The following is a 26,651-nucleotide window of genomic DNA, read 5'->3' on the forward strand; positions in this document are numbered from 1 at the left end:
AGTTTATCTGGGGCTGCTGTCCAACATTCCCCAAATGCAACCAGAGGTCCTCTTAGGGATATTTAGTGCCATGCTCTAATTTCACAACAACAGTGCAGACTTAGCTGTAACTTTGTTGGAACCAGTTTAAGTCCGAGCTCTAGTCAAAAAAAGAAAACAATTTTAAGAGACTGAAAGTAATCCAAGCTTAAAACTCACCTACGTACTTTCCCAAATATAAAGTTTGTTACTAGTAAAACTGTTAAAATAAAGGTTGAATCCATATAATTTTGTAGTTTGTAGATTAAACTTGCATAAAAGTATATAATTTTTTAAACTCTTTTCTTTTTAAACTTAAAAAATATAAATCGAGATTAAAAAGTGAGGTTTCGATTTTTTGTAGAAAATTCAAATCATCTTTTTTATTTCCCTACCAAATTTCATAAAAACCCATTTAACCTATTTTCCCAAACCAACCTTGCGTTTTGAATATCTATAATTCATATCTCGAATAATAAAACCCAAACGCAAACACCATTTTTTAAGACCTTTCAGCCTTTTAAGACTGATTTTATTTGACACAAATTCATAAAAATTATTCAAAATACGCACTCCGAGTGGAGCCAGTTCCGTTGGACTTCCGCAAAGCGAACGCAAGGAGCCAAAACTCAACACGACATCAAGTGCAATCATAAACAAGCGCAGTTTACAGCAACAACAACATTTATCGCTAGCCATTTGCAAAAAAAATGCGCAACAGTTGCATGTGGCAGGCAGTGGCAACAACACCAACAGCAACAACAACAACACAAAACAAACAATTGTCCTTTCTCTGGCCCTAAAATCCACGCCACCCCCTTTGGCCGCCCAAAATTTACTGCCGGCATTTCAGCAGCAAAACACCCAACAAAAAGCCCCGGAAAAGTGCGCATGTGCCCACAGGAAAACCGAGTGCTTTCCTCGTGGGGTAAGTTCGTTGAAAAGAGAGTCAAGAGTCGAGGACTCCGAAGGACCTTCCGTTGATTCAGTCGCTCGCCACTATTCGAAACACTCGGTCGTCGAGGACTTCCACCGCCGGAAATTGTGGGAAAAACTACGTGTGTGCGGGTGTGTGTGTATTTTCGAGGAAAACGCGAAATTCTCCGTCCAAACAACAACAACAACTGCAACTACTGCTACAACTACCATTGCCAGTGGCGAAAAGCCGTAGTTCCTGCGAAGGGCCGCAAGCCGCAAAACCGAATCATTAATAAAGAAAAGCCCTGCCGTCGACAATATTGTTTCGCGGTCTCCGCATGTTGACACGGCTTAAATGGGGCATTAAGTGCTCGGTGTGCAGTGTACTATATGAGCATACGTGCTAATCAAAAGTGTACAAATTCCAACTGGCAGTTGCAAAAGTATGAAAACGAAAAAGGATTAAGCTCCGTATCCACATCAGTCGAAAGGTCCTGAGTCGACGGGCGTAAAGCTGATTGCCCGGTGAAATAAGTAAGCATTTAATGTGTTTTGTTGCCTCTGACCGATTTCAACACCCGCTTGAACCCGTCACAATGAATCGCACCCATTTCAAACTCTCGACCGGAACTAAATAAATAATTGTGCTGGGCAACCCCTCCCTCCATCACGTATATATGCTTTTTTTGCTCTTTTTTATGGTGTCACATTGCGTGACTGAGTGAGTTTGCGAGGGTGGACTGACACTAATTGCTATGTGTGAGAATAGTGGCTTTTACCTCCGAGCGACAAGAAGTAGGCAATAAAAAGCAAATGCAAACTCTGCTAGACTAAATGAGCAGCCAAAAAATAGGAAAACTTTACGATATAGGACTCCAACTGTGGTATGCCCTTACTTTTTTAGCCTGTCTGGTCTCTAGAATAAAAGAAACCTTCTTCCGTTTTAATTATAGTTACAACATTAAATTTAAATATGCCTTTAATTTTCGTTATTTAACACACACATTTAACACAATACAAGAAGATAAGCAGAACAGAATCACGTTAGACCAACTTCACCTTTAATAAAATGATTTTCTTGTAAATAAATTTTATACAAAAAACATAAATTATATGGATATTTTTTTCTAAGAGCAATCAATTACGCCAAAAATTTAATAAATGAGGACTTCGTGTTATATATTTAACGTTCCTTGCATTAATTATTTCCTTTGCAAGTATAACTTTTACTTTAGACTTTAAGCAGGAAAAGAACGAACTGGGAAAGTCGAACAGTATTTCAAAATTTAATCTGAGTGTTTAAGACAATTGGAATTTATCGATCCGAAACGCAATTCAATAACTCTAAAATTTGAGCTAATAGAATTTATTTTTACTGTATTTCATCCAACAATAATAAACCTTGCAATCTTTTTGAGTATGAGTTGTGTTTTTGTTTAGAAATATTCTGCAATACTACAAAATGTGTTTTTGTAGAAAATATTTGAAACCAGTAAATAACTTTACCTCTTGTTCTTACTTTCAATTAAAAAGGGAAGTACTGTGACTTATAGAGAAGTTAGAAAAGTACTTGATACGAAAGTAACACCAATTACACCCTGACCCTCTAGGAGTTCCCCGTCCAAATGGAGATGAATAAGGCCGAAAATGCAAATCTCTCGTTGCGCTCGGCCGCCTCTAAATGGGCTGGCCCGGCACTTAGCACCGCCCAACCACCGAGCCACCCAACCACCCAACCACCCAACCACCCAAGCACCCATGAGCCATAAGCATTTGGGCAGTGGCCACCCAACCACCGCACCACTGAGTGCACGCCAACGCCTCGACACGACAGTCACGTTGATTGAATGCCTAAGTGCCCGACCAACAACCAACAGCAGCGGCAACAAAGGAGGCACAAAGTGAAACTAAAAGTTGGCCTAAGTGTGGGGCACAGTTTCCTTTTTAGCCCTGCTTTCCTTCTGATTAGGGGTCTTTGGGAAAATATGCATAGATTAGGCACGCTTTTAGCGCTCGATTGCAGGGCACTCGGCTTGATGTTTCAATTAGGGCCATAAAACTCTAAAAAGAGGGCCACTGAAGGAGACTGGCTCGTTCTGCTCGCCTGTGTCCTGTGTTGACCCAGATAGCCGGCTCAGATGTCGTTCCGAGTCAGATTTTCGCCTGAGCCGGGGAAAATATCATTTTAATAACCGAAATGACAGCCATAAATCAATGATTATTGCCCCATTGTCTGGAGGGGATTTTGGGTGTCGGTCTTTCTCGTTGTCGTTGTCGTTGCCGTTTTCGTTTTCGCTGCCTTCGTCATTCGGAGGGGCTTTAAAACCGAGGGACCGACTGTCGTTGAGATACTTTTGCGGAGATAAAAGTCCCCATTCCCCCCTTCCATCCCCTTCCCTTTCCCCCCCTTTTTGGGTGTCGTCGCTTAGCTGGGCTTCTGTCACTCGGCACCATAAATTCACGCCACATAATATTGAAAATTCCCATCAGGCGACCGCACGGTGTTGAGTTAAACTCGTAAAACGTAATTGAGGTTGTATTTCATGTTAAATGGCCAACTGGCCAGTGTCGCAGTTCGCCGTCCCGGGGATCAGGCAACTGGATATGTGAGACGGTCATTATGGGGTTATTTACTAGGCACTCGCCTCCATGCAGACGAGCATCCTTAAAAGCTTACATTCTGTTTACCCAGCTTTATACTGCAAATCCCCCCGTGTCGTTAGATTTTCAGGTCTTTAGTTTCAAACACAAGCCCTGAAAGCGCAAATGTATTCTTTATGTTATAAAATGTACCAAAAAATTACACTTTTTAATAGGAAAGAAATAAATAATCCGGCTTTTGGTTTTGTACTTTAATTTTAAAGCACCAAATTTCTGTTGCATAACTTTCGAAATCCAAGATTGTTAAAATACATTTTGTGCAAACGCAAAAAGTACATATTTACATAAAGGAAAATCCAACACAATGGAAATTAATTTGCATATGACTATTGTTGATTTATTTTATTTCATGTGCGTTTGAATAGCTTTCACATTTTTGCACGCCGTTCAAATTCACTTTCAATAAGTAATCATTTGGTAAATAATTGGAAGGTTAAAATTGCTGAATTTTTCTCAAACGAAAATACAATTTATGCCGTTTTGCAATAAGCGGAATATAATCCCACCCTAATCGTTATTATTGGAGCCAAAGGTCAATAATTTTCGTAGCTTATGGGGGGCTATAATTACGAAAGTAATTTCCAAACTGTTGGTAATTAGGAAGCCCACATTAAGTGGAAACTGTCATCATGCGAAATCGCACAAATTGTGATTTTAATTGCTTGGCCAGGCTAGACACTAATGGCAAAGCGACCCGATTCAACCACGAACCTGAATGTCTTTCATTAGAGGTCCTGGTATTTCGGCCAAATATATTTACTACACATGTTCGGCTGAAAATCGTTAGCTCAGTGGAGCGCAGCGACAAAATGAAACAAAATGGTACAAATCGAGCCGACCTTTTCCCCAATCCCCGTCTCTCCCCTCTTGCCATAATGTAAATTAATTGCCTGCACAAATTAGCCAGTCCGACGAACATTTTGGACATTAGGCCGGGAATTTTCGGCGCCACGCTCGGGGGCAGTGCAATTCCCAATTGTTGGCACAACATTCGGCAACAAATTCGGCATTAAATATACAACAATACTCAGGTAATGCCAGGTAAACATGGCAAACTGTCGCTCGTTACTTTTAATCAGTTATCAAAATTTATGTGCTACAATTTGTCCGGTCAGCGCGAAAATTTCGCATTGTGTTTTTGGCGAAGTCCATTCTCCATTTGGAGTCCATTTTCAAATATTTACGCCCATTTAATGAGCTTCGACCTCGGCAACGCGCTTGTTTATTCACCAGACAAATTAAAGCAAACGAGGCATTTTTTTAACAACAAAAAAATATGTTAGGCAGTTCGTTTTCTAAAGAGAATACATGAATGTAGTATGTAAAACAAAATCACAAGTAAATTACCACATGTTTTGTGATACGAATCTAATAGAAAAAACTATTAAGTAATATATCAAATAAATATATATCAAAAAATAATTAAATGCTTTATACGTCATATAGAATTAATCGATTGTAATTTAATGGTAATAAACTAAAAAATTTATTTTTATGAAATTTTTTTGTTGTTATGTTATATACAATAACAAAAACTAATATAAGATACAAGTTTTTTGTTAGTAATAATTTAATAAAGTAAAGCAAGGCTCCCTTACCACTTAAAAGCAAATAATATTTTATCTTAACGAAGTGTTCTTAAAAAAAAAATGTATCACCGTTTCATCTAATAACTTTTTTTTTATAAAGTACTGGAAAACCTCATAAGCTTCCTAAATAAGGCTTGAAACTGTTTGCTGTAGAGTTTTTACCACTCTTTATTGCTCTTTTTCATTTTAGGTACAAATTTTTAATACTCTGAAAAATAAATTTTTGTTTTAGTGTGGCTAGTCAGTTAAAGCTAATGAGGCTTGCCTTTGGGATGAGAACAAAAGCAATTCGATACTTTGTTCGGGGGGAGGAAAAACTATTCGCATTTTGTGCCCAGCAAAAGCCGTGGGCAAAACTAAATTTGAGTTTCAGTTTACTGAATGTTGGCCACTCGCATTACTCCAATGCGAAATTTTGTTTTTGTTTTTATTAGCCAAGATAGATTCCATCTGAGTTTTAATAGCCAAGGAGATGGATATCCTGCCGCACTCGGTTGTTTATCATCAGTTAGTCGAGAGGTGGGGAATTGCCAGTTTTGGTTGCTACTCGGAAAAGCCCCGCGGCTGTTTTCCCAGCAAAAGCAACAACAAATGGGATTGGGATTGGGAATGGGATTGGGATTGGGAATGGTAGCAGGAGCTGGGAAATGGGGAAATAGGAAAGCGGGAGTGGGCGTGAAGTGGGTGGGCTGAAGCCATGACAGGGCATTTGGGGTTGGGGTTGCGCAGCCGGGGAACTGGAAACGCTAAGCAAACAGAGCCCCGCAAAATGGAGAAGGAGCAATCGGTAGAAATAAAATATTAACTCAGCCCACCCCCCACTCCACAGCTCACGATTCAATTAGAAGCGAAAGCCATTTTATAATTGAAACGAGTCGGGAGGAGCCTCAGGCCCCGTTTCCCCCACTCCACCAAAGCGAAAGCCTTTTCAATCTAGGCCCGATTCAGGGGGCCGGAAAATAATACACATCGATAAATATTAGCCGGGAAAAATGATGCAGGCAGCGGCAAAGATTATTATTCATTACGGAACCGACTTCTCCCTCAGATTTTCCCCCGAGTAATTGAAAAGTTTTCTCATCCGTTCATGACTCATCTTGCGGCATCATTCCTTTTGCTTCAGAAACAACAGAAAAATGCTCAATTTGTCACTTGCCGAGGGGAAGAAAAGGGGGCTGGATTCGTAGGCGTGGCAGACTGACAGATGATGCGTGTGACTAAGCACAAAATGCTCGAGGGAAACTTATTTTCCCCCGTGAGTTTCCCTCCTTTGATTATGATTGAGTTGATGTAGTTAATATGTTATCGACTCAGAGGATGATTGCTGTAAAACATGGGTGCTCCTCCCCCCTTTGCTCCCCACTTTTTCCACTCCAGGAAGTCCTTCCTGCTGAATGTTTGTCTGCTGCTCCATTTAAATCAGTTACACGGGTTCCCCCTCAGAAAAAACACACACAAACAGAGCAAAAGACACACATTCCCCCTCGCTTATTTGTCTTTTGAATTATTAATGCACTCGCTGAATGACTTCGGAAGCCCAAGGATTCGTTCTCCTTTTGCAGATGCGACTGCTTCTGCTCCTTTTGCTCCTTTTCATCATGATAAAGGTGATGATGATGGGGCTGAAGTAGAAGGTGGCAGTTGATGCTGATGATCAGGCCCTTAATCAAGTGATTTAGTTCCATTCCCGCGGCGCTCCTTTTTGGCGCAGATAAGTTTAATTAAAAAGACCGCAGCATTCCTTGGCTAAACTCGGAAATTGCCTTAGTCCGGTGGAAACTATCTCCTGTTGGTTAAACTTTAAAATTCCAAAAATGTTTCAGCGCAAAAAACAAAAAAGAGAAATCGAAAACGCCGGCAAAAAACTTTTCTGATTTCGATTTTTATTGCGACTAGAAAACGGAAGAAGTGAGAAAAGAGAACGATTTTACCATGGAGATTGAAGCAGTTTGGTTGCTTCTTGGCAACAATTTCATTTTGGGAGCACTCGACTGTCCCACCGACGGTTCCGCCCTGCCAACCACCGCCCCTTGCACTTTGACCCACCAACCGACCAACCCAGCAAACCCACCAACCAACCAACCAACCAACCCACTCCGCAATTGCAGTTGGCATTCCTTTCGGGTTACCTGCACACGCAACCAGCAAGAATAAACAGGGGGAAGGACGAAGGAGCACCTGAATAAACACGTAGAACAACAACAATGCGAGGGGGTTAACCACCTCAACCACTTGAACCACAAACATTTCGAAAGCCAAAAGTTGTTCCCTTTTTCCAGTTCATAATTTATGCCAAACAAACACATAAATATTACCTCAAATTTATTAAAGCGCCAACTTACTTCCACCACCAATTCATACTCGTATGCGATGTGAGTTAGTCACTCCGGGGAAAGTTGGGATGGATCTCCTTCACAACTTAAAGCTGTTAATCTTTTTCCAACTTTCTAATTACTTTTGCATGGGGGAACTTTCTATTTTGTTTTTCAACCACACGTCACCACGATTGCAAAGTCCTCTCATAAACGTATCTCTTTTCTCGACTTGTTTTTCCCCTTTTGCAGTTTGATTTGCACTAAACTAAATCACTTTCTATTCACAGAAACTGGACTTTAACAAGGGGAAAGTCGGAGAAAAGCAGGTGGAGAAAGGTGGCACGCGATAAAGCAGAGGAGAAGAAGTATGAAGTGACCGAAAGCAGGGAAGTGACAGCAGATAGCCACAAAACAACACACGGCAAAGGAGGAACCAGGAGGAAACCAGGACTAGTTGACAGGAGCTCAGCCAATAAAAGCCAACCAAACTCAGTCTGGACCAAAGTCGGACACACTGATGCAAAAAGCCGGAGGAGGAAGGACTTTTCCGGGGGAGGAAGGCAGCAGCAACCGTAGCAAAACAAAACTGGAAAAGTTGCTCTGAATCATATTGCAGGAGAGGGAAAAGGAGCAGCCAGCGGAAGCCGAGGCTGAAAAGTTCCCAAATTTGGTAGACGGACCCCTTTTGGCCATTGGCTGTCCTTTCCCTCCTTCAAGCGGAACAGTTAGCTGCAGTTGGAATTTGATTTTAACGCTTGTTCGAGGGCCTGGGATCTGTTGTGAGTCCTCTGTTTGTGGCACCAGCCACTGACAACCGTCACCCGAAGCAGCGGCAACTGGCAGGCGAATTAAAATCTGCAGAGGAAAACCCCACCCGGAAAACTCCCCCTCACTCCCCTTAAAGCTGCGCTTCAATGGCCACACATTGAGATTGGCCGTCAAAGGGGAAAGCCCGGAAGAGGAGCGAAGGAGGAGTGGAGCTGTGGAAATGGTCGCCACTCTTGGCGACACATGCTCTGACAATTTATTGACTCCACGCAGCACCCACTACCACTGAGTAGAACCCCTCCAAAATGGGCCACCTTCAACCCCTTCCCATTTTCCTGCTCTGGCTGGCGATTTCCACTTCGGTCAGCGGCTATCTGAACATTTTCATCAGCCACCACGAGGTGATGAAACTGATGGGTAAGTCCAGATCCAGTTCCGGTGGCTAATCCATTAATGAAACTCCAATTGGGGGAACTAACTGAAGAATGACACACCCACTCCAAGCCAGAACATATGATTAATAGTTGGAGGCCAAAGTGCGGCAGGACAAATTCATTGATCCCCGACCACGAAAACACAAACAATCCCGGAGTCGGCGACCATGTCACAGTCATTAATAGTTCCGAAATTATAGTTGACCATTAAGGAGAGGTTCTGGGTGGAGTGATGAAGGGAGGGGTGGAATAGTACAGGGATACTTAGCAAGGCGAGACCACAACAAATCGCACACAAATCGATTTCCGTTGGGCCTAAACCTGAATTGCTGAGCCACTGAACCACCCAACTTCACCTTGCTGACAGCAGCAAGTAGCTTTCCCCCGTTTTCCATTTCCCTCGAACATTTCCCCCCTTTCCTCACTTCCCTCCTCATCTTCAGTCTGCTTTCCATGTTATTTCCCTGTCGGCTGTTCCTTGTTTGTTTTCTTGATTTTCCGTTTGTTGCTCCACGCGAATTCTTGTTATTGATGGCGCCGGCTCCAGATCGAGCCAAGGCCAAGTTCCCCCACTTCCGAATCCACTCCCACTTTCCACCCACTCTTGATGGGAGTTGCATGGATTTCATAGACGTGCCAAGGCGGAATGGCCTCGTGCTTGTCGTTTGGCTCGCGATTTTCCTGCTCCTCAGGTTGATTAATGGATCTCGGGAAAGGAAATGGGAGTGCGAGTGCGAGCGGGAGGGGAAAACTCCGAAGAGGAGCCGTGGAAAACTGGCCTAGTTCGCGGTCGCTACTCCATCATTGGTTGCTTAGCTGGTCACAGCATTTTCCGGCACTTAGCTGTAATTGGAGCATAAACGCTTCCATCTCATTATGCAGGTTCCACTCAACTCCGTTTCCCAGTTGCCAAATCAGGGCACTTCAATTAGTAGATGGCGTAAAATAATCTACAGCTGGCGGAGATGGATTCACGATTGATGGATGAATGCATACTATTTTCCTTACTTGTTTTCCACTGTATCATCCATCTTTCCCGCCTTCAAGGCATTCAAATGCATTCGGGATCAATGTAGCAAGTGGCCTCCTTCCCGGCAATTGCACTCCACAAACACCGCTTTCCCTGCCTCCTTCACCTATTTTCCCCATGCAAATCGGATTTCATTAGCGACATTTCAAAAGAAGTTTCCACTTTGTTTGTTGCTCCTCGCCATTTTCTTTCTTCGACTCGCGGAGATTCCTTTGAGCGTCCTTCCTGCCCCTTCTCAGGTTTCCCCACTCCACCTCTGAAAGCTCGTTATGTTTTTAACGACCAGTTAACACCCCTGGCAAATGTCCCCTCCTCCATTGGAAATGGTTGCCACCCTCGAATTTGTTCCGATTTGAAAATTAACAAGCAGCATGGAATCAAACAAACTGACCCTCATTCTCTCCCATTTCTCACTCCCCAATGAAAAATTCCTGTGCATGATTTTCATCCCGACTTCCACCTCATTTCCCTTTCATCCTCGACATTTTTTCGGTCCCCATGGAAATCTCTTCATGTGGAAGGCTCGTTACGGTTGCATGGACTAGTTCCACTTCCTTGCAACAAAGTTTTCTGGGATCCATTCGGTGCACTCCCCACATGCAAATGTGGACTTCCCTTCAGCAATTTGTTGTGCGCTTTTCCACTTCTTCGGTGGGCAAAATGACACTGAACAGTAAACAAAGTTTATTGCTTTCTTATCATTTCGTCTCAATTCTCGCAGACGAATCCTTGAACTTGTTTCCTCGATGAAGTGTCGACGACATTAAAATTAAATATTTTCTGCGCTTTTGTTGGTGATTTTCCGCCTCTGAGTTCAATTTGGATGTGTTGTCCCAGCAACGAACCATTTTCCCCCGTTGCCACGCCCCCTTTTCCCTTCCCTTTCCGCCTCCCCTTCCGTTGAAGACTTTCCTGTTCAAGGGTGCGTAAAAATGCAATTTCAACAAGTTTCGCTTTGATGTGCACACTTTTTCTTTGCCACCCGATCCCCGCTCTCCGCTTTCCACTTTCCCAATCGGACCAGCTTCCATCTGGTTCACCCTTAGGGTGGACCACAACCTTCGGCGGCGAGCTGAGAAATTTCCCTGCAAATGAAAAGTTAATGCGAAAGAAAATTATTTTTAATGAATAGAAAACAGTCCCGAAATCCCCACATTAATGTACTCCCCCTCCGGGTCGCAAAATGTTTCTTTTGCAGGGTGGTTCGCCATCTGGAATCCATTTTTATTGCTCTGAAATGGGGATCAAGTGGAAGGGGTATATAGATGACGAAATCAGAAACCAATTCTCATTTCTGATTCACTGACAATTAACAGGAATTCCTTACTCAGCAATGAGGTGATTCCAGGTTCCCTTGAAATCTGAAGTTGAAGGTTGAAGGGAGTGGAGTGCATTTCCCAACTAATGACACTAATTACCCCTTAATCTCTTATGCAAATAGTGTCTGCTCTTTGTTGGCAATACTAGAGTCTCCAACTTTCTCCCTACTTTCTCCAGCACCTCTGGAAATCTCTGGCTCCCTTTTTCCCACTCTGTAATTATGAGTTGCGGTTGGAACGTCACGTGTGTGGCGGAGTCATTCAGACAATTGCAATGGCAGGTATTATAATTATGGCCAAGGATGGAAGAGGAGAGGAGGTATTCCGAAGTCAGGGAAGTGGGGAAGTAGAAATGAGGAGATATGGAAGAAAGTAGTGAAGAAAGGGGGAGGCTTTTATAAGCGCGGCGAAACTTTCGCAGGCAAAGTTGGCGGCACCGTGATATAAAAGACGAGCAAAGTTTGAAACAAGGAGGAACGGGAGCTTAAGGTGGATTTCAGGAGATATCAAGGAGCAGAGCAGGATGAAGAGGATGCAGAAGAGGGTGAGAAATGCCAATTGCCGCTGCTTGAAGTGCAGTTCACGAATGTGCTCCTCAGTGAAGCCAATCGAGGTGACAGGAACTCTAAGGGTTAAGCGAATCGAGTGGTGGAACATTTGTGACATCCCCAAATCTGATCTGAATTAATTGATGCAGTCACTTACTCAAATGCTTTCCACTCCCCTCAAAGTTCTCTAGAAAGGGATGGAAGGAAAAGGAAAGGGAAAGGACTAAAAGGCACAGGATAACCGGAACATTGTCCTTTTTCGTGTTTGTGCATAGTTGATGGGAAGCACTTTGGGGTTATGTTTGTGTTTTCCCACCAGCTCAAAAAAATGAAGTGTAGCAGCAGGTAGTTGAGGTGGTGCACTTGAATCCCAAGTTAAAAACGCGACGGGGAGCAAACCAATTTGGAACTTGAAAACAAACTCGAAATGGAAATAGGATAGAAAGCTGAGCTGGGTGAGAGAAACAGTCTGAAGATGTAGATGAAGCTGAGACCTGGATGAAAGCTAACGAAAAATGCTTTTTCTTGTTCTGTAATTGGATTTAAAATTGTTTTAAGCAGCTAGCGAGTGCTTTGTTCTATCCTAAATGCAGGCGTTTTCCTCCTGCGCCAATCATCCCCTCACTCAGTTCCCCGGAAGCGGAATTGCTACATTCAACATCCGGCGGAGTCTCTCCCCCACTCCTTATCCTTTTCCTCCAGTGAAAAGCGAACTTAGCCTGATCCTGCGGAGTAAATAATGTGGGTGAAGGAATAGAAACGGGAGAGCAACAACGAAAGCGGATGAAGAAATTTAATTTCACGTCGTTTTAACTCAAGCAGCTCGTCTTTCAGTGCCAGCGGGTGGGGGAATTTGAATGGGAGGAAGGGAATGGGAAGATCAGGACCTTTGAACCCGCCCATGCGATTCTAGCCGATGATGAAGCAGTCGCAGTTGACACCTTTTAATATCCCCAACCGAATACCGAATACCCTCTTCCCCCAGGACTCCTGTCGCTCCTCATTTTCGAAGAAGGACTCCAGACACTCCCTGCAAAGTCGCCTGCTGGTGACGGATTCGATTTCGATTATTATTGTGTCTTGGGTTTTGTTTACCCACCAGCATTGTCACCTCGAGCTGCCCGATTCCACCCTGTCTCCCCATCGAGAAAGTCAATTTCCGCTTAATGGCAGAAAAAGAAATGTTTGAGGGGAGTGTAAACAGCAAATGCACAAAGTTTGCTCAGCGGCGGGAGCTTCTGGCTCTAATGGAGTGGGTGTAACCAAGCAAATTGCGGGGAAACTTTCGCTTTGCGACTGCAGTGCATCCGCATCCGCATCCGCATCCACTCTCACCTTCTCCTTTTTCGATTCCCGCAGGACTCGAGGCGGACCTGTTCTATGTGCACGAGGGAGCCATCAACACGTATGCGATGCACTTCACCGTGCCAGTGCCCGCGGATGTCCACGAGCTGGAGTTCTCCTGGCAGAGCCTCATTGCGTATCCAGTAAGTTTCGTTGGACCTTCTAAGGGAAACCCCTCACTATTTAGTCTTCCCCCCTTTTTGCAGCTGCCTTATGCCATAAGTATCGAGTACAACACCGACCAGGAGGCCCTGGGCACGCCCACTTTGAGTATTCCGCACAAGGGCCTGGTGCCGCAGGAGATCGAGTCCTTCCTGGTGTATCTGCCCTGCACGGGAAATGTGAGCCTGCAGATGCCAGTCAATGTGAACATGGTGGTCCGAGCACCTCCTCGATTCAACGACACCCGGCTGCACTTCAAGCGCAACAAGATCTGTGCGAAAGGTGGGTCTACCATCGGCACTTCCACACCCACTCATCCATCATCCATCATCCATCACTCATCCGTATCCGTTTCCCGTTTCGCAGGCATCTCACCTGAGCCCAATCAATCGCCCGCCCCCGCCCACGCCCCCTCGCAAGGACCCGCCCTCCTGAGCGCCGCCGCCTGTGCTCTGGGATTGGTTTTGGCCGTTGGGCTCGTGGCCAGCATGATGTATGTGAGGGCCCGCAAACAGCTCCGCCAGGACTCGCTACAGTAAGTTATCCTTCCCCCCACCCCCCTCGTTTTTTTAGCCACAACCCATTAACACTTTATCCCGAACCTCAGCACCAGTTTCACCACCGCAGCATACGGCAGCCACCAGAACGTGTTCATCCGCCTGGATCCTCTGGGCAGACCGCCGAGTGCCACGGGATCCTATGCGACCATTGCCAGCCTCAACAAATACCCGGCGGACAGCAAGAAGTCCTGCAGCATATTCGACCGTAAGTTCATTAGCCACTCTGCGTAGATAACTAACCCCAATCGCATTCGCATTCGCATTCGCACAATCCACAGGTTTCAGGAGCTCACCCACGCCAACGCCCTATGCCACCGCCCTGCTGCCCATGAACCTCGAGCAGACCGCAGAGACGATTTACTCGAAGCCGGAGTCGATCTGTCCCTCGAGGATTTCCTACTACGCCTCCTCGCAGCTGACCCAGGTGAGTCCTTCTTTCAACTAGCTAACCCACTATCGGGTATCCCAGGGGTTTGATTGGATTCGAAATGGGGTTTCGGACTGGGACCCACTGCTAAATCAAAGCCTTTGATATACTGCGACACGTGGCAGGCCAGATGGAAATGGAAATGGTAATGGGAATACCCTTGAAGCTGACTCCGCTTTCCCGAGTTGCCAGGACTACCCTCTAATTTGTGCCAAGCACCACTCGATTGCTCCCCGGGCGAAGGACCCTCCTTCTTCACCCAACTGCCTTCCTCGACGATAAAAATTAAATTCTAATTTATATTTACGAGCTGATAAAGCTCCCGTAGTGCGTTAAACTCGAAACAAGAGCCATTCATAAATATGCGGCTTTCCCCCTTCGTTCCCCGTTCCTCCGCTCAAGGATGTCTGGATGTCTGGGTCTGATTTCGGATGGGGAAACTTTGCTGTGCCGCTCACGTACCTCATGTGGCAGGTGGAAGGTTGTAGAAGGTGGTGGCAAGAGGCGACACACAAACCCAGTGCCTCGAGAGTCGAGTGATGTGAGTCTGGCGGGGAAGGAGGTGGAATGTCCGCTCAGATAAGCGAAGGTGCTCCATTGAGGCGGACGCAGACAGTCTGCACCTGTTTATCTTTGTTTTTGTTTCCAATCCAGTTAATCTCTACAATTTTGCTCCCTCTGGGTGAAAATTAGCAAACTTAATCCAAACTAACCACAAAATGAAGCGAACCATTAAGGTTCCCAAGATTATTTTGCATGGACTTGGGGATGTATGTGCCATGCCTCCTCCTTAAGGCATTTTCCCTCTAGGGAGAACATTAGCATTTCTTTTGGGCCAAGTTAACTTCTTGGCGTTGTGGAAATCCCTGCCAAATTGGAATAAATTATTTAGCAGCCTCTTTCAATTGTTGTCCTTGTAAACATTCCTAGGACTCCCAGAACTCGCTGGCATTTTTCTAGTCCCACTCCACTTCGCCAACATCATGATGTCTGGGCCATTTTCGTCACCAAGTTCTAACGCAATTTCCATCGACGCATAATTAAATATTCAATTTCCAAGGAGACTCGAGGGGATTTTTATGTGCTCAGCTTAAAGCATGTCCTTTGGCTTGATCCCATCGCCTGTTTGCCCAACGATTTCTGTATGTTTAGACTTCAATTCCGTTCTCATTATGGAAACAGCCAACTCACTTACATGGTTATCAGGCGGCGCACAATGCCAAGAGTCATATCCATTTGAATTCGTCTCTATCTAGTGGAAGGACCCATCGAAACAGAAGGAAGGGAATTACCCTAACCACACCCGCTCCTTCGATATATATCCTCCCATTCCCACCAAATTGGAGTGGATATTCTGTGGATTCATAGTGGGGATGGATGTGCGGATGTGGTTGGAGTTGGAGAGTGCTTGCCATAATTATTGTTGTTCCGTTCCGTTCATATCCCCATCTGAAGGATCCTTTGACTTCCACTGCTTCCCTTCCCTTCCTTTTGGCCATATGTGTGAGCGTTAAGCGAAGTAAAGCACATTTTGGGGGCACAAACAAGAGGCGAACGCACTCATTTAGTCAAACAATTATATCCAATTGCACACAGACACTCTACGCACCCACACACACAGACACACACACACATCTGCAGTCTGGCTGTGTTCACTTGTGTGGAAATATCTCATTTGTGTGTGGGGCCACTCCCCTGCTCCCCCTTCACCCCTCCCCTTTCTATTCTATTAAATCAGTCTATAAGCGTTGGCCAAATTGCTTTAATGTGCAGCGAAAGTTTAGCAAAAAGCAGTAACAGCGAAGGTTATAACAAAGGGGGTGGAAAGGGGGTTGGTGGGGTGGTTAAGGGGGAACTAAACTTGGGGGAAGTAGTGGAACATAACAATAAAAACAGCAGCGATCAGACACCAGACTACAGCTGCTGAAACATGACTTTGTGCTTGTTTAGAAACACTTGCAAAATATTATTGCAGCACCAACAACAAGAGGGAAATTCCAAAAAGGAGGCTCAAATGGGACAACGGGGCGGATGCGCCATGTGCAGGGGATCCAACAGCCAGAGAAACGGAATCTAAACAGAGGCATTAGAATATTGGTTCAGCTGGCAGCAGAGAGCAAACAGAACAGAACCCCAAAGGCTGTAATGGGTTAAGGAGGAACCTAGAACATCGCGCCACGCATTTGAATGGCATCATTAAGGAGAAAGTTGTCGAAGAGCTTGGGAGTATTTGCTCTGCAGAAGGAATTACGAGGCGGGGAAAAGCGGGAAAAAGTTGGAAATTAATTTCCATGGAGCTGCGAGCATGTCCTCCTGTTTTATGGAGATTACCGAATCGACAAATGGCAGGCAACCTGAGCAACAACAGGAACAGGTGCTAATTAAAAATGTTGTTGTCGCCCCATTAAAGAAATTTGTAAATCAACCAGTGCTCAGCATGGGGCAAAGTCATGCTCCATGGGGGGAAAATCCTGGGAAAAAGGGGAGTCATCTCTCCCCAGTTAAAGTCGGCAACACGTAGTCCGTTAATGGATTTACCGCATTTCATGCTTTTGATTAAAAGGCATTAGTTACATTTGTGAAAAAACTTTGGGGTGAGAGGGCAAAAAAATCACATTGGAGCTTCAAGAAGATAGTTAATGGGTGACGGGGTATGTGACCAGCCAGGTGGCGACTCCAAGGGTTAACCCGGCGAACAAAAGCCGTCGCCAAAGGTTGACAAATTACCCAGCCACCGGTCGATATTTTTTCAAGTCGCTCTCGAATCTCCCGTGGGGATTCCCCCTTTTTCGGTCGGGCAAACTGCGCGGATGCTTTTGTCTGGCATTACACTATATTGATTGCTTCCTGTCAGCCGCAGGAGAGACAAACGGAAGTGGCGGATGTTTCTTTTGTCCCGACTTTCCCTTTGTGGTCCAAGGACCAAAAGGAAAATCCCCCCTTTCCCTTTTTGTTCGTTTCACTCGATGCAAGCTGCACTTCACTTTTTGCGTTGGCGCTACATGGAAATCGTTTGAAGCGAATTAGAGTACAAGATTTCTCCATTAAAATGTGCTTGTGTTCGGTGTCCGTAGCTTTAATTGACAGTTTTCCAATTGGCATACAAGTGCCCAACTGCTGGGCAAAACTTCACTGCGCTTTCGGATTGTGCAATCATTTAATTTGCAAAGTCAACAAACCGAGAAAATCAATGGAAATCCGTGTGGTACATGTGTAAATGGTGCAAACGCATTATGGAAACCAGAATCAAAGGGGGCGAAAAGGGGGAATGGGGAGGGGGCAGGGAGTAGGGGGCGTGGCCCGGACACGCAATGGCTAATTGAAAGGCAATTATGCGTGATTAAGTGCGTGTAAGCGGCGACTTCGGTTAAGTATGCGCCACCTTTAATTAGAAGCCGGTAAAACCAGCCGACATCTTTGCTCTTCAATTATGCATTAGTCGAAGGAACCTTTTTGGGTTCCACGAAAACGCTTATTAAACGACGGGCCTAACGAGGTCGGCTCATCAAAATGCCATGCATCAAAGGAGGGAGCGAAGGGAAGAGGGCGAGTTAAGGGGAATTTGATGGGCGGGGCTGGTCGAATCGATCAGGCATAAATCAAACGAAATTCAAATTAGTCGGCCCGGGCAAATTAGAAGGCACACACAGTTTGTCCTGGCAGCATCGGCCATGGAAATGCCAAAATAATGAGAGTTCAGTTAGTTGGCCCAGAAGGAAAAAAGGCAACTGCAGAGGGAAAAGTCAGACAGAGAGGCTTTCCACTTTGATTAAAGGCTTTTCCACATCACAGGGAAAGTTGGAAGGGAAGCGAAGAGACCTGTTGTCAGGTAAATTGAAATATAATTGAGCCAAGGACGACGAGCAGGTCGCCCTGTCAGCTCCACCTGCCTGCCAGCATTTCATCTGTTTCCACTTCGCTGCGATGGCTTATTAATTCGAGGCGACAGGTCGTATGCGTGATGCGTTCAAAATTGGTTGTTATTTTCCGTCTAAAGTAAAATGCAGCCAGGGTCCCGGGAAGTGCTGCATATTTGCATCGGCATCACCAGCAGCAATTTGCATAGTTTCATTTTGTGTCAACACAAATTTTCGGCACAGTGGAACATGAATACATTATAAACCTAATCCAGGAATTGTATTTATCGAAAAGCTTACAGTCAACCTAACAAAGTTTATCATATATGGTAGAGATCGGATGCCTAAGTCAATACAATAAATATTTTAAGGGCACACTTTAAGCTTAAAACCTAAAAAGCATTAATTTTTTTACAGTTTTTTTTTTTTTTAAGTATATTTATTCTTATTGATATTGTTTACTAATTTAAATTTAAAAGTGGCAGCGGTAATACTATGATATTATTAATATATTTGTTTTTATTATTGTTATTATTATATAATTTATTATTATCATATATGTATAAATAAATAAATAAAATAAATAAATAATAAACTCTTATAAACATTCGCATGATTATTTTCAAGTTGACTTTTATTCACATTTATTTTGTGGTATCTTCTCGTGCGAAATAACATAATAAATGCCTGAGATATATTGTCCTCAAACTGACTTTCATCATATGATAAATGAAATTAATTTTTGGTTGACAATTTAAAGAGTGCTGAATGTCAGCAATAGTTTGTGTTTTTTATTTAATTAAATTAATTAATTTTTAAGAGACTCCGCGATGGTATTTCAGTATTGTGTTCGAAAAGAAAAGTTTGCCACAGAATTTTGTTAGAGGTTGCCCAACTCGAAAGTTGCAGCGGTGAGACTTCATTAAAATATTTACGCCCACCCGCCCTACTGTGCGGTGTCGGGAAAACTGTGTGAAAATTGCTGCTGCTTTTCCTTTGCCTTCACCCGCTGCTTCTTTTCCCTCTGCCGTTGCCAAAAAGTTGGGCTGCAGTTCGGGTTTGCCGGCAAGTGACGTGCTGACGGGCGACGTTCTGGCAAAATTGTCATCAAGCGTTTTTAATTACAAGCCGTGCGAACTGTGGAACCGAAAAAGGGGCGTGGCTGGGGCGGTGGAGCTGGTTGGAGCTGGTTGCGGTTGTTGTTCCTGCGGGCAGCCGTAGAGCTGCAAGTGACATAAGCAAATCAGACGCCTGTCAAGTCGTATGTGTTTCGTTGGTGTTTGTGCTTACGTCATTTGCAGGCCAACCCCCAGTAAAACACCAATCCCCCGCCCCCTGTTCCCCTCCCCTCCCCCAGCCTCTGTTGTCATTAGAAATGTCACAACAACGAAACAGGACCAGCTGCAACCCCGACTGAGAACGACTGTCCTGTATCCTTGACGCCCAGCTGGAAATTCGTTTTGAAAATCCATCCAACCACCTACCATCGTATCATGTCAAAGCGATCTGCGATCAAAAGTGGAGTGGATGGGGTCACCATCAATTGGCAGCTATTTTCGGTCTTCTTGGCCATTTCGAATTTCAAATGAAAAGCCAAGCCAATAATGTCTCCTCGTTTGACATCCGCATTTAATATTGCCCACGCCTCCCCGCAACGAAAACAGAAATGAACATTTCCATTTGGAATTCGAGCTGGGGAAAGCAGGGGACACACCACTCTCATAAAATCGGTTTCCCCATCCTTGTTTATTGGAAATAAACATTGGGCCAATCTCCTTTTAATTTTACAGACATTTTCCGGCTTTATTGGCCTGCTCACACAGAGCAAAAATTTCAAGTATTCCTCCAATGACAATCAACTAAGATTGAAAGCAATAAAGTTAAGAGGGCAGAAGTCAATTGAAGTAGACAATTATTTCGTTTGAAACCGAGTTGGAGCACTTAACTATTTATTACGCCCTTTTTGAGTGCTTTTGAATATTGCAGGCTTGATTTGGTACAATTGCAGCTACTTTAATTTCAAGGAAAGCTCTGAAAAAAGGAAATTTTTGGAGGAGTTAAAAAGACGCTGCATTGCATTTCAAATTCATATTTTACTTTTTGACTAATTAAAAAATGAAACAAATATGTTTATTCAAAAGTGTCAAATTGTTTACAGTATCTATGTCTTATAATTAAATAAATTTCCTAGTCAATCTTATTCTTATAAATGTAGTTTGTTATTTAAATAGCAGAATTCTTAAAAGTCTGCTAATTGCTGAAATAGTTTTGTATTATATATTTTTTTTTTTTGGTAATTTATAAGTAAATTAAATAATTGCACATTAACTGAGTGGATTTTTTTCCTGTGCAGCAATATTCAGTTAATAACAACTCAAACGGGTACTTTTGCAACTTCGTGTTGGCTGTTTAATGTTAAACCGATTAAATGAATTCTAATTACTCTTGAACGGGGCTCATTAACGCAACCAGGCACATGTCTCGCCATCCAACAAAAGGACTCCAAATGTAACCAGGACTCAGGACTCGGATTGCCAACAGACAGGCAGGTTCAAGGTCTGTCAGACAATCGCTGTGTCTTTGAGACTGAGAGTGAGGGAGCGGGACTCGTTTGCATGTAGATCCCGCAGGATTTATGGCTCAGCCAGGATACGCCCCACCCATCCAATCCAATCGCAGCCAGCCACAGGACCTCCTTCCCGACTTGAAGGGCCAGCGGACAGCTTTGATGATGGAGTGCGATATTGTTGCGTTTTAATTGAATTTTCTTTGTGGGCCAACAACGGCAGCGGCGGCGGCAGCGGTGGCAGCACGACAAATACAATAAAGGACAAACAGCAGGAATCGCAGCGAGGAGAGGGGGTTTCCCCCTTCAGGAAAGTGGCAATGAAGGCAATAATGAAATGAAATTCACTAACAAAAGGCAGCCAACTATTGTTTTTATTGCCTTTTGTCGCTGTTTCTGTTGCTGTAGCTGTGGTTGTGCGAATGTGCTGCAATTGTGTTGTTTGGCTTCCTCCCGGCGGTCGTGTCCTTTTGTCCTGCTTTTCCAGGAGCTGTTGTCAGGCCACACAAAATAATATAATTCCCGCATATTGCCAACGGTGGCTTTTAATAAAAACGCCATCCACCTGCTGCTGCTGCTGCTGGTGCTTTGGCTGCTTCTTCTGCTCCTGTCGCTTCTGGTTGATGGAGATTTAGTGTCCAGGGAAAGCCACTGGATCCACTTGAAGTCGAGCGCCGCAGTTATGCAGATTTCTGGGGGATTTTTCTCGTGTTTATTAGACCGAGTTTCTCCAATTTTTTGGCAAACTGTTTCATGTTTTATGAGAATTAATGTGCTGCGTAGGCAGGAATTTAAGGCAACCTCTCCATCCCGGACTCCCCCACAGAACCTACTGCTGGTTATCTGCTGGAATCGCAGTAGACTTTGTTTGCCCAAGACGAGTTCGCAATTTCCTACAGCTGAGCTCAACGGCCCTGGAAAATTCCCCCCCCTGGGCGGCTGTGCAAACATAATGCCCTGCGAATTAAAGCTTTTTTGCCAGCCAATAAATTATTCATGCTGTAAGACAACTCCGCGCGGGGCAAAAATTATAGCCGGGGAAGATGTGGGAGTGCCTTGGAGCGGAAACGGAACTCAATTCATTAAAATGAATGAACGGAGGAGCGCAGCCGAGTGCATGACTTACGGTAAACGGATGCAAGTTGAGAGATGCAAATCCGGCAGATGAAATTGCTGTTTCTGTTGCCAAACTGGCCCTTTTTGCGGGGGGGGCGGGGGTCGTGGGGGGTCTGGCCCATCTAGTTGCCCCAAATTAGATGGGGTACGGAAATATGGAAATTTATACAGTTTCCTCGACTCAAGTGTCCTGCCACTGAGCAGCTTACTTGAGCGGAAACCCCTTTCCGAAGCATTCAAGGGTGGCCATCTTGATTGCTCTATTGGCTTGAATTCAGCCAAGATTAAGATGGCATTGCTTATGTATTGCACACTGTTATAAATTTGTTATTCACTCGTTTAGGTGTTAATTATAATCATCTTAAATTTTTAAAATTTCAAAACTACCTTTGCCTTGAGCTACTTAATGCACTAAAGAGTGGGATTTTAACTGGTTTTAGTGTTAATTACAACCAGAAAATATTTTCAAAGCTTAAAAATTTAACCTATAAGCTTTACGAGTTTAATATTAAAGTGAAATTGAATTCCAATATGTGTTTCACATTGTCATTAGTTTTCTTTTGATGTCAAAAGCCAATTAATGGTTGAACCGGCTCAAATATAAATGCGACACTAATAATTAAACATACGCGTCAGAATTCATTAATGAATAAGAAACCAATTTAATTTGAAATTTAAAGCAATCTTTATTGCAGTACATTATATACATTTTTAACTCTTGATTTTTTCTGTTTAATCTTCAGGCCTGCAGTTTGTCGACACCGAAGAGCATTCGGAGCAATGGCAACGGTCATTGCAACAGCGGCAGTGGCAGCCTGAGCCTCTTCGGTGGCATCCCCACCGGCAGCACCATCACGATGGGCAGCCACGGGGAGAAGGGCAACCAGAGGCTCCGCCGGATTCCCAGCGTTCAGCCAGGAGCCCTCAGCTACGAGGAGCTGGTCAAGGAGGGCACCTTCGGCAGGATCTACGCCGGCAAGCTGGGCGAGTCCTGCGAGGCCCTCGTGAAGACGGTCATCGACGGCGCCTCGCTCACCCAGGTGGCCTGTCTGCTGCAGGACGCCTCCCTGCTGATCGGAGTCAGCCACCAGCACATCCTGGCGCCGCTCCTGGCCAACACGGAGCTGCCGGGACCGCCGGAGATCGCCTATCCCTATCCGTCCAAGGGCAATCTCAAAATGTAAGTGAACGAAAAGTGTTTGAATAAATCTTTAAAAGATAAAACTTTAAATATCAAAAGAAACATCTAAGCTATGAAATATATATCGAACTCTCCAATTAATAATTACTTAATTTATATTGTTATTATTATATGTATCTTCTTCTATTTATTTTTTGAGATCTCAACTATCACTTCTATTGCTTAATTCAGATTACATTACCTAACTACGGCTTGCTTACTTTAAATAACCTACAAGTTTGATTTCCTTTCAAAGAACATGTTTAAATTTACACATATAATATATAATTGCACTTCGTAACTCACTATGAAATCATCTTTAAATTCTCTTCTCAAATAGATACTTACAAAAGTCGCGGGAATCGAGCACTGCATTGAGTACCCGACAGCTGGTTGAGTTTGGGCTGCACATCACCAAAGGATTGGCCTATCTTCATTCATTGGGAATCGTTCACAAGGATATTGCCACACGCAATTGCTAGTGAGTATTTATAAAAGAGATATCTAAAACATCAAGCTGTTATTTGAAAAAATGTTATTTAAACCAAAAATTATATCTTTATTTTTTTATTAATTCTAATTCCAGCCTTGATGAGGAGTCCTATGTGAAGATCTGCGACAGTGCGCTATCCCGCGATCTCTTCCCCGACGACTACGATTGTCTGGGCGACAATGAGAATCGTCCTCTGAAGTGGTTATCGCTAGAATCACTCCAGAAACGGGTGTATGCCACGCAGGGGGATGTGTGGGCGCTGGGCGTTACCTACTGGGAGCTGGTCACACTGGCCCAGATGCCTCACGAAGAGGTGGATATATTCGAGCTTACCAATTACTTGGCCGCCGGCTTTCGGCTGGAGCAGCCCGTCAACTGTCCGGATGAATTGTGAGTATCCTGAGGAAGACCCAAAAATATCTGGCCGAGGCTAAAGAACACATATATTTTTCTTCCCTCGACTTGACCCCTTTCTCAACTCATAGCTTCACCGTTATGAACTGCTGCTGGCACAGCGAGGCCAAGCAACGACCGACGCCCTCACAGTTGCTATCGTATCTGCAGGACTTCCATGCGGACCTGGGCATGTACATCTAAGCGAGACGAAGGACTGACGAAGGACTCCGCAGCGGGAGTCAAGTGGAGTCAAGCGGAGCGGAGCGAAGCCCATGATAAATTAATTGAAACTTTTGCATTTTAAATGTGAGATTAAATGTGAATTTACCTGTTAGAGTTTGGCGCAAAACCAATTACAATGAAAGCCAGCTAACTTCAGATATACGTAAGCAACCACAGATAAACACACACACTACAACACTGGGGTGGACCGCTATCAGTTGAATGTAAATATGTTGAGGAGTATAAACAAAGATCAAAATACATTTGGGTCACACTGCCACACTGCGTATGAGTAATGCAGCTTAGAATCATTGTCACTTAAGCGTTGAAAAGAAGAAAACTAAATCCATGTGTGCATAAGGGATAAGTACAAATAATACGTCGCTTGAACAGCTCACTCAGCATAAAGTTTACGTTTGAACTACACTGCGTATGAGTGATATCCTGGGACACCAAATTTCAAATAGCAACTGAGGTCCACCCAACACAATAGAACAGTTTGTGGCTATCAATTTCGAACCCGATTACACAAACCCTGGCACCAAGTGGCCCCCAGGCGGCACGAGGGTTAAGCGTTAGATAAAACTGACATTTAAGTAGTTAGCAATTGAATAACAAACACTCACACGCAGCGCAACACACACAAACACACGCAAACAAACAGACAGAAACCTTACATGATAAATGAATGTGAATTATTGATGTGCATATTTTATTGAATGTGTGTAGGTGTAAGCAAAGGACGAAGGATCGAACGAGAGGGGAAAAGAAAAAGAGAGAGAGAGAGAGAGGTGCGACAACAGGATGCGGAATCTTTTGTTCACGAATGTTGTCCTCGAGATTGTTACGAAAGCGATATATTTATTTACCTTGATTATTATTATTACTATTGCGTATGTCATAAGGGAGGAAGTTCAAAACAGAATCTGAATCAGGTGAAAAGCAAAGACAGCAAATGTTAAACCGATGGCAAAACAACCGATAAGCATTATTCACACGAACACACAATTACACATGCATGCGTAGAGCTCCCTTGACCCCTTAACCCCCTTAAATCCGGATGCCTTTAACCCCTAACTTGCTCCCAGCTCACATAACGCACCATAATTCAGTTTTGGAGAACCTTGTCGCAATCGTTTCGTTGCTCAATTATTTCAATGTCAAAGGGGAGTAATCTGCTCGCTTTTGACAGGACACGCCATCAGATATGCAAGTGCAGCTGGGATTTCGCTCAGTGCACTTGCACTTGCTTCTCGTTCTGTCACTCGGCTCCCAACGTGAGCCAAAATCCCCAGCTTAAGACGTCCTGTTGTTTGTTTATGCCTTTTAGTTGAATTAGCCAAGAATTGTTTCTCTGTTTCTGTTTCTGTTGCTGTTTTCGTTTCCCCAGAGTTGTGTATTAATTTGCATTTTCGTTAGCCAAGTCAGGCGGCAACTTAAAGTTGTCATGCCCCAGAAAACCCCCAACCCCCCAAATAACACTAGGCAAGTATCAGGGAGTGGGGAGAGGTGTGACCATCAGACTTTGAAGATGAATTATTTCGTGTTGTTTTGAACTTGGCTGAAAACACCTCTCCCCATTCCAATGCATTCCAAATGAGCCAGTGAAATTAATAGTTAAAGCATTGCCGTTTAACAGAAGGCCGCCACCTAAACGTAGTTTAAATGTTCTCTGTAATAATCAAACACAAGCAACTCAGCAAAGTATAGGAATCAAACAGCAGTCACGCACCCAAAATAACTAAGGATGAAATAGAAAATAGTTCCAGACCAGCAGCCGCTTATTCGTCTAGCTAAGTAAGCCAACTCCGTATGTTTTATTCTTAAGCTTCGCACTCGACTATGGAAACGTTACTAAAGGAAATACCGAACTGCAAAACTATCAAAGCGCTCTGCATTTAATAAGTATCCCTGCAAAGGCTGCCGGGCAGCCCCACAAATACACACAAACACAAAGAACACAGACACACATACCCAAACATCTATACACACCTACGATTATCCTGTGAGGAAGACAAACACAAATTTCAAATAGATTATAAAGCTAAGGAGAGCTACACACTAGCCCACTACTACTATAACTAACTGAATGTGTTTCATGTTTATATATGTGTACGTGAGTGTATGTCTATGACTAAACGTATATTTTGTCGTCAAATTGAAAACTAACTGTAAAGGCTATTAAGAGGAAAACAAAACCAATACCAGCAAACGTGCAAGGCCCGGAAGGAAAAGGCTTTAACACACACGCACACACACAGATACACTCTCACACGAACACCCAGAAACCACAGAGCAAAAACAAATTGTCATTCACTCTGCATATGTCTCACTCTTTAACTCTATATAGATGTATCTCTGTATCCTACTTTTAGATATACTCTAGCGTATGATTGTATGTGTACACAGAAACTCGAAACTAATGCGTTTTCGTCTTTAAAAACAAAATGGAATATCTGCTAAGACACACACACACACACACACAAACACTTGAAACGCCCTCACACCTTTAAGACCCCCACCCCCAAAACCACCTAGCCCCTCTCCACCCCGCCCCTCTGTCTCTATCCAAACGCTAGTATAACGATGGAAGTGGGCGTGGCACTAAGACAAAGCTAAGAAAAAACAGAAATTCAATTTTTGTGAAGAGCAGCAGGCGAAAACGAAAGAGAGAAAAACAAAGCAAATAAATTAAATGTTCCTTTTGAATCATAAACAAAAATTGCAA

At 43.9% G+C, this 26,651-nt stretch overlaps 1 protein-coding gene across 1 annotated transcript; it reads left to right on the forward strand.

The window, feature by feature from the left end:
* The first annotated feature begins 1,026 nt into the window (after positions 1–1,026).
* Positions 1,027–26,639, forward strand: LOC108096919 (tyrosine-protein kinase RYK). The gene is made up of 11 exons (XM_017198871.2): positions 1,027–1,470; positions 7,789–8,686; positions 12,960–13,087; positions 13,151–13,388; positions 13,473–13,641; positions 13,714–13,871; positions 13,945–14,090; positions 22,376–22,812; positions 23,153–23,293; positions 23,399–23,695; positions 23,791–26,639. Exons 2-11 carry the CDS (start codon positions 8,575–8,577, stop codon positions 23,900–23,902), a joined length of 1,938 nt encoding a protein of 645 aa, XP_017054360.1. The 5' UTR covers positions 1,027–1,470; positions 7,789–8,574; the 3' UTR covers positions 23,903–26,639.
* Positions 26,640–26,651: the final 12 nt, after the last annotated feature.

Source organism: Drosophila ficusphila, unplaced genomic scaffold, assembly GCF_018152265.1.
Source record: "Drosophila ficusphila isolate 14025-0441.05 unplaced genomic scaffold, ASM1815226v1 contig_414, whole genome shotgun sequence".
Lineage (NCBI taxonomy): Eukaryota > Metazoa > Arthropoda > Insecta > Diptera > Drosophilidae > Drosophila > Drosophila ficusphila.

Excerpts from the sequence above, each read along its gene's own strand:
- LOC108096919 (XM_017198871.2), top strand. The coding sequence starts at position 8,575 with ATGGGCCACCTTCAACCCCTTCCCATTTTCCTGCTCTGGCTGGCGATT. Across the intron at positions 13,389-13,472 it reads CAACAAGATCTGTGCGAAAG|GCATCTCACCTGAGCCCAAT; the intron begins GTGGGTCTACCA and ends CCCGTTTCGCAG. Across the intron at positions 14,091-22,375 it reads CCTCCTCGCAGCTGACCCAG|GCCTGCAGTTTGTCGACACC; the intron begins GTGAGTCCTTCT and ends TTTAATCTTCAG.